Source organism: Schistocerca serialis, chromosome 4, assembly GCF_023864345.2.
Source record: "Schistocerca serialis cubense isolate TAMUIC-IGC-003099 chromosome 4, iqSchSeri2.2, whole genome shotgun sequence".
NCBI classification, from domain to species: Eukaryota; Metazoa; Arthropoda; class Insecta; order Orthoptera; family Acrididae; genus Schistocerca; species Schistocerca serialis.
Window position 1 is genome coordinate 947,008,929 of NC_064641.1, and position 8,730 is coordinate 947,017,658.

At 44.5% G+C, this 8,730-nt stretch overlaps 1 protein-coding gene across 1 annotated transcript in view; it reads left to right on the forward strand.

The window, feature by feature from the left end:
• The window catches only part of LOC126474850 (transient receptor potential-gamma protein-like), a 240,523-nt gene extending 235,734 nt beyond the window's left edge, over positions 1-4,789 (forward strand). The window contains exon 4 of the mRNA XM_050102330.1: positions 4,643-4,789. Coding sequence (XP_049958287.1) covers positions 4,643-4,789 — 147 coding nt within the window. The remainder of the gene's footprint in view (positions 1-4,642) is intronic.
• The last annotated feature ends 3,941 nt before the right edge of the window (positions 4,790-8,730 follow it).

Genomic DNA, 8,730 nt, shown 5'->3' on the forward strand with positions numbered 1-8,730 from the left:
TGGTTTAGAAAAAGAAATTTATTTATTCAGCTTTTCTCTGTTATCCTCTGATACGACGTGATAGCGGTCACCGACAGTCTCAAATGATGGCTTTGATCCATTTACTGATTTAACTGTGACTGTAACTTTTCGCGATTTTCTGCCAAATCAGTAGAGAGAATTTTGCTATCGAATTCGTTCAAATTGCTCCCCTTGTGCTAATTTTGTCATCGTTCAGTTTTTCTGTCGACGAGGTTTTGGGTACCTTAAAATCTGTACTGAATTTCGCTATTCTTTTGAAGTAGGCTTTTGACACGGCTGTCGAACCAGGGCGGGTTCTTTCCCATCCTTCACAGTTTAGCACAGCTCATAATACATATTGTCCGATGCTCTTGAACGTTGACAATTTGTGCTCAGCATGTCCAGTCTTGTGTTGACTGCCCAAATAATCTGAAATCTGCTTCTTGGCAGCAGAAATATTTTCCTACCTCCCTTTACATTCCTATTTGCACTTGTAGTTTGTGATGAAGCAGTGGCGTTTCATTACTGATTTCCTGCTCTGTGTTAATTAAGTCGAAAATTACGAACCGGTTTATATCAGGAAGATCTAAAATGTTCCCCTGTCGAGTCAGCTCTTCGAATAACTGCTCATGTTATTGTTGGATAATACACTGAGAACAGTTTCAAAGCATTCCCTCTGCCTTCCACCTGCACTAATCGCTTGAGTCCCTCGATCCAAAGCTCTTACACTGAAATCCCCTTCTAATACTATAACTTGACGAGCAAATTTATGTGCAAGCTCTCGGTAATAAAAGAGCTGGTATTATTTTGTTACTGAAATTAGATTAATTTATGAACATATGGCGGGATTTCTATTTCCTAAGAAATCAACATGCGGAAGACACACATACTCTGCTACCGTAGTAGTAGGCGCTACCTGCGTGTAGTGCGTACCCGATCTATGAAGAGATATCGTAAAATTTTCTATCAGGTAGCAGAGTTCGAGAAATCCGCATGTATGTTCGTGACAGAATTGTCTACGCCTCTGGTTTAAGGCTTCCACTCGGCACAAAGCAGCAGACAGCTGTCGTTTGTGGGCACACCGCGGGCGAGGCCGGTTGTTTTCACCAAAGCGGCTAGACAGCTGGCCGCCGGTAGCGACCGAGGACGACCCCTGAACGCAGGCGACAGGCGTCATTCGTTCAGACACGATTCGTGGTCTGTAGGCAGCTGCACTAAGTCGACAGTTTTTCCGTATCTCGGACACGATTCCCCAGCAGACATGCTGAACGGACATTGGCCTTCCTTCGCGACTTGCCTGCTACTGCCCCAAGAGGCTCCATCACCTGCCGAACGTTGGATCTCCCAGTGCCCAGACAGCCCACTCTCTGCATTTGTCGGGACCGTTCAGAAAGATTGGCCCCAGTCCCAACAGGCGAGGTCTCCGGTACTGACTCACGTATATTTACAGCAGTGGGCAAGACCTCAGAGCTATCTTTAAGTCATAAGGGGGAGGCCTTGCGGCCAGTACCCGTTTTTGCCTCCCGCCCAGAGGTTCGCAACCATCTACTGTTCGCCACGAGTTGGGTGTATTAGAAGCCAACGGCACAGGGCTCCCTAGTGGGGCCGTAGACATAAGAGTGTGGGAGCAGGTGCCTGAGCGCCGTCGCATGTTAGGGCACCAGACTGCAGCCTGGCAAGTGTGCCCACGTCTCTGTGCATCCGTGCACAGCAGGCGCAATGCCTTGTGTTGTTGTGGGCTTCATTCCCAAGGCCGGTTTGATACGGCTCACCACGCTACTCTTTCCTGTTCAAGACTCTTCAGTTCTGCGTACCTCCTGTTTACTGTACTCTGTTTGTACGCCCCCACACTATCTTTCAATATCAAACTGACGACTCCTTGATGCCTCGGGATGTAACCCATTAACCTATCCGCTTTTTTAGTAAAGTTGTGTCATAAATTCCCTTTTTCGCCAATTCCGTTCAGTACCTCCATATTAGATATTATCCATTAAACTGCTCGTCTGAGTCATTTGACATTTCTGACAGCATTAAAATGTCGTCGGCAAAGTTTTTATTTGTTCTCCCTCAACTTTAATGCCTTTTTCTAATATCTCGGTGCCTTCTTTTACAGAATGTACAGACTGAATAACACTGAGGAGAGGATACAAACGAGTCTAACTCACTTCTTAACTACTGCTTCCGCTTCACGACCTTCGGGTCTTACGTATAACAACTGCCCAGTTTCCGTACATCTTGTAGCCAGTGTTTCTCTCCTGTATTTTACTTATAGACTGTATTCCAGGCTACATTGTTAACAACCTTCTGCAAGTCTACGAATGCATAAGCGTAAACGTGCAGCCTTCAGCGTGAGTCGTAAGGTAAGTTGTAGGGCCATATCTTTCTACGATTCACCGGTACCGAATCTGTTCTTTCCCAGGTTTCGATTTATATTAGTTTTTCCATTTTTCTGTAAATAGTTCGTGGTGGTATTTCGCAACTAAGGCTTATAAAGATGATGGTTGTATAATATTTACATGTGTCTGCGCTTGTGCGCTTTGGAACATGAATTATTACTTTCTTCTTGTAATCTGTCAGTATTTCTCCTGTACGACATATCTTGCACAGTGGGTGAAATAGTTTTGTCACGATTGACTCTGGCAAGGACATCAATAATTCTGAGTGAATGTCGTCTACTCCGAGGGCCTTGTTTAGACGTACATCGTTTACAACTACGCTCCACAAGCCACCTTGCGGTGTTTGGTGGAGGGTACTTCGTGTCACACCGTCACTTCCCATCTTTTGTGTTCCAGTCACGAATAGTTGGCGGTAAGCCCCCGTGTGGCCTCGATCTCTCTGGTTTTGTCTTCGTGGCCTTTCAGCGAGGTATACGTAGGAGGAAACAATATACTTGCTGAGCACTCCGCGAACGCGTGCCCTAGGAAGTGTAACAAGAAACCACGTCGGGGCGCAGAACGTATCTCCTACAGCGTATGTCACTGGATTTAGTCGATCGTCTCTCTGAGACTTTCACGATTACTAAACGAGTCAGTAGCGAAACGCGCTGGCTGTTGCTGTTTGGATCTTCTCTGTCTGTCCTATCTGGTATGGATCTCTTACTGCGGAACACTATCCAAGAATTGGTCCAAAGAGTGTTTTGTTTATGGGCTACATGTCCTGCGTATTCCTCCAGTGGCTGACAGTGTCAGATAGGCCTCATCTGCGTTTGGTTTTATGTGGTTGTACGTATAATCCTAGATATTTTATGGAAACAATTGCTTAAAGTGATTGTTCTGCAATCGTGTAATCATACAATAAGGGGTCTTTTTGACTATGTTGACGCAATAAGTTGCATTTCTTATGTAGAAAGTGATTTTTCAATCCCATTTAGGCGTTCCTGTATTCCGCTGCCATATCCTAGCGTTGCGACTTGTGTACAAAGGTTTTCATCCGCAAAAAGCGTCACGGAACTTCCAGTGTTGTCTCCATACTATTTATATTGTTGTTGTTGTTGTTGTGGTCTTCAGTCCTGAGACTGGTTTGATGCAGCTCTCCATGCTACTCCGTCGTGTGCAAGCTTCTTCATCTCCCAGTACCTACTGCAGCTTACATCCTTCTGAATCTGCTTAGTGTATTCATCTCTTGGTCTCCCTCTACGATTTTTACCTTCCACGCTGCCCTCCATTACTAAATTGGTGATCCCTTGATGCCTCAGAACATTTCCTACCAACTGATCCCTTCTTCTTGTCAACTTGTGCCACAAACTCCTCTTCTCCCCAATTCTATTCAATACCTCCTTATTAGTTATGTGATCTACCCATCTAATCTTCAGCATTCTTCTGTAGCACCACATTTCGAAAGCTTCTATTCTCTTCTTGTCCAAACTATTTATCGTCCACGTTTCACTTCCATACATGGCCACACTCCATACAAATACTTTCAGAAACGACTTCCTGGCACTTAAATCTATACTCGATGTAAACAAATTTCTCTTCTTCAGAAACGGTTTTCTTGCCATTACCAATCTACATTTTATATCCTCTCTACTTCGACCACCATCAGTTATTTTGCTCCCCAAATAGCAAAACTCCTTTACTACTTTAAGTGTCTCATTTCCTAATCTAACTCCCTCAGCATCACCCGACTTAATTCGACTACATTCCATTATCCTCGTTTTGCTTTTGTTGATGTTCATCTTATATCCTCCTTTCAAGACACTGTTCATTCCGTTCAAGTACTGTTCCAAGTCCTTTGCTGTCTCTGACAGAATTACAATGTCATCGGCGAACCTCAAAGTTTTTATTTCTTCTCCATGGATTTTTATACCTACTCCGAATTTTAGTTTTTTCTTTACTGCTTGCTCAGTATACAGATTGAATAAGATCGGAGAGAGGCTACAACCCTGTCTCACTCCCTTCCCAACCACTGCTTCCCTTTCATGTCCCTCGACTTATAGCTGCCATCTGGTTTCTGTACAAATTGTAAATAGCCTTTCGGCACCTGTATTTTACCCCTGCCACCTTCAGAATTTGAAAGAGAGTATTATATATACATTGTGAAAAGTAATGGATGTATGAAAGGTCGTCGGGGTACGGCCGATGTGAGTTTTACGTCCGGAGACTTGTGCCTCTTGAGAGTGACGTGGTGTGTGTGGTACCCGCAGAGCTGGGAGGCGCTGCCGCCGGACACGGCCACCTTCACGCCGGACATCACGCCGCTCATCCTGTCAGCGCACCGCGACAACTACGAGATCATCAAGATCCTGCTGGACCGCGGCGCCACGCTGCCCATGCCGCACGACGTCAGGTAGGCCCGCTCACAGCCCACCAGCTATACCGTAAATTCAAAAGTCAAACAGGAAAAAAAATCCAAAAAAATATGACAAGTCTGTTTTTGTCTAGAGTGCACCAGTTTACAAACTTAAATTCTTACATAATCTTTATGACAATGTAAAACGGATCTTACAAAGAATTTTTGCTATAAAAATCTACTTGTGCGTGAAGGAAAAACTAGAAGCACTATCGGAGACATTGTGTCAAATTCTTGGATAATTTCGAGGCTTACAGACGCACGGAATGTCTCTTTTATATTCAAAACTTAAAGCCCTTTCAACATATTAGCGTCGCTCGTCATTTTGTGTCCTCATAGCCTGGGTAGGAACGCCCAGCGAGAAAATTGTTCAGAAAACGACGGAATTGATTTTTGTAACACGTCACACATCGTTATAGTATCAGGTCACACGAGAACGTGCACTGAAAAAATCGAACCGACTGGCACGCACCAGAGCACGAACCTTTTTCAAATGTCTCGCTTCGAAACAGGACACAGTAGAGAAGAACTCACTCAGAGTTGTTATAGAATTCTCATCTCTGCACCCGTAATGCTACATACTGAACTCCTGTGATAAAGTGGGTAGCCAGCAGAGATGAGCAAACTCGTTCATTCTTGGGAACTAGTTCACTGCTGATCGTTCCTTTTTGGGAACCGTTCATTTTTACTCGTTCGACTTTCATTTGTGCTTGGTATATGGTTCTTATGAAAAACTGAAAGCTAGTAGCGTAGGTGACTGAAAGATGGAGGGCACCAAGAGGGGGCACTTGCCTCCCCCCTGGAGAATAGAGGTTTTATTCATTACAGAATTCTTACACAATTTTAGAAGTAATTTCTGTGATTCTGCAGAACCTCTCGTTTAGCCAACCGTAGCCTTGTGTGGCTGATCGCAGGGAAATACTAGTAATATAGTGTGGCGCACGGAAAACCGACCCCGAGTACATACTGGTCGCCAATTACGGACGATGTGTTGCCCGTTACGAGCAGATACAACAAACAGACAAAGATGTAATAATTACGCAGTGAAGAAATGACAAGCTAATGTAAGCAACAACTGCGAAATAATCGATAACGATGTGTAGAGAGCTGGAGAAGAGAACATGAAAATCTCACGCGACGCGCATGGGCTATAGCTCATGTAGTCTTGTAAACTTGTTGGTGGCTGTTTCCCAACTTAATAGACCACAAGTGTCTTGTATAAAATTCTTCGTTTCGACTTCCACTACATAGCCATGCTACGTTGTAAACAATAATCGTTTACAGCCTACATATACTTCACGTTGTTTCTGAGTCTGTAGGCGAAGTAGTGACTTTATGGAACCATAAAATAAAAGTGGTTTTCTCATACTAGCGTCACACGCTTAGTAAAAATTAGGTTTTTATGTTGCATCATTAAAGTTAATGCAGCAATAATACTAATAACAATAACAACAATAATCCAGAATGAGATTTTCACTCTGCAGCGGAGTGTGCGCTGATATGAAACTTCCTGGCAGATTAAAACTGTGTGCCCGACCGAGACTCGAACTAGGGACCTTTGCCTCTCGCGGGCAAGTGCTCTACCACCTGAGCTACCGAAGCACGACTCACACCCGGTACTCACAGCTTTACTTCTGCCAGTATCTCGTCTCCTACCTTCCAAACTTTACAGAAGCTCTCCTGCGAAACTTGCAGAACTAGCACTCCTGAAAGAAAGGATATTGCGGAGACATGGCTTAGCCACAGCCTGGGGGATGTTTCCAGAATGAGATTTTCACTCTGCAGCGGAGTGTGCGCTGATATGAAACTTCGCAGGAGAGCTTCTGTAAAGTTTGGAAGGTAGGAGACGAGATACTGGCAGAAGTAAAGCTGTTTTTTAACAACAATAATAATAATAATAAAGTAGTAAAGTTTTTGGTTTGAAAGCTCCTTCTGAACAAATGTTTTTGAGATGATAAGTAAATACGATTTTAATGCAATCTATGTCTTTTCAAATGGAGACGCACTGCTTTTCCTACTGAGCCAAAATGACCCACAACCCACTTTTTTTCTTTTTTTTTTTTTCAAAGAATCCAAACTAGCAGGTAATGGAAATTGGAAAAAACCAAACTTAAAAATAATTACAGCCTTCCTAAATGTAATGTTTTGTATATGAAAGATACACGAAAATCGTTTTATATGAATTTTCTTACAGTAAAAATTAAGCAAATTATTGAAAGTTAGCTGCTAAATCAAGTCGATGAAACCAAAAAATATATGAATAACAAAAAAAAACTTGCCTTGTTATAAGTATATCTTCTGCTGTTCGTCAATATAATGAAGTGAGCTGATATGCCCTTTTTTTACCTGAAAAGACGTACCTATTACATACTACGTAATTTTTATGTAATTTACGTAACTATAAAATACATTTTGATCACCGGTCGTGGACGCTGAATAGCCAGAACCAAGTGGAAGAACAGTTTGGAACACATGTAAAATAGGCGAGCGCAGTGAACGAAACGAACACCTGGATACTGAACTAACTAGGAGCAGTCGGCAGTGGAACTGAGACAGGTGGTCATGCGAAGAACGACGAGAGCGGCCGAGGGAGACCGAGACTGAGACGAGCACGCGACCGAGGCTGGAACGAGAACTGCCGAAGTGACCGCCGCGACCGAAGTGAACTAGTGAACTATGAACCGATCGTTCCTCGTTCCTGGGAACTATAGACCGCCACGACCGAAGTGAACTATGAACCGATCGTTCCTTGGAATTCGTTCCTCAGTCCTTTCGTCCATCTTCGTGAACCGTTCCTTTGGACCCGTACGTTCGCGAACTACCCATCTCTAGTAGCCAGCTGCCAGTATCTCGGAAATAGAGAAGGACAGAATACAAAGGTGAAGAACGAGCGCAATTATAGAGTCCAAAGAGTCACTTAAGAACTAATTCTATCCCAAGCGCAGGTCTACCCCCCCAGTGTCACTCGTACTGAGCTGCAAGCGAGAAGGGTTCCGCAAAACAGAGCACGGGTGAGCCACACGCAGGCAGCGAACCGTGCCGGCGGACCAGCTGCCGCCGCCCTCGCCACTTCAGTCGTGAGCGTCCAGCCCCGATGTGGTTTTATATCGAAATGCGTCTCCCCCAACGTCCGCCACGCCTGTATTCACATTTCTAGGAGTACTTACCATCTGGCCGCCAGCGTTAACCACAGCTGAATGTCCTCAGGTTGGGCGTTCGTAGAGTTACACTACTGGCCATTAAAATTGCTACACCAAGAAGAAATGCAGATGATACGCGGTTATTCATTGGACAAATATACTAGAACTGACATGTCATTAGATTTTCACGCAATTTGCGTTCATAGATCCCGAGAAATAAGTACCCAGGACAACCACCTCTGGCCGTAATAACAGCCTTGATACGCCTGGGCATTGAGTCAAACAGAGCTTGGATGGCGTGTACAGGTACAGCTGCCCATGCAGCTTCAACACGATACCGCAGTTCATCAACACTAATGACTGGCGTATTGTGACGAGCCAGTTGCTCGGCCACCATTGACTAGATGTTTTCAATTGGTGAGAGATCTGGAGAATGTGCTCGCCAGGGCTGCAGTCGAACATTTTCTGTATCCAGAAAGGCCCGTACAGGACCTGCAACAAGTGGTCGTGCATTATCCTGCTGAAATGTAGGGTTTCGCAGGGATCGAATGAAGGGTAGAGCCACGGGTCGTAACACATCTGAAATGTAACGTCCACTGTTCAAAGCGCCGTCAATGCGAACAAGAGGTGACCGAGACGTGTAACCAATGGCACCCCATACCATCACGCCGTGTGGTATGCCAGTATGGCGATGACGAATACACGCTTCCAATGTGCGTTCACCGCGATGTCGTCAAACACGGATGCGACCATCATGATGCTGTAAACAGAACCTGGATTCATCCGAAAAAATGACGTTTTG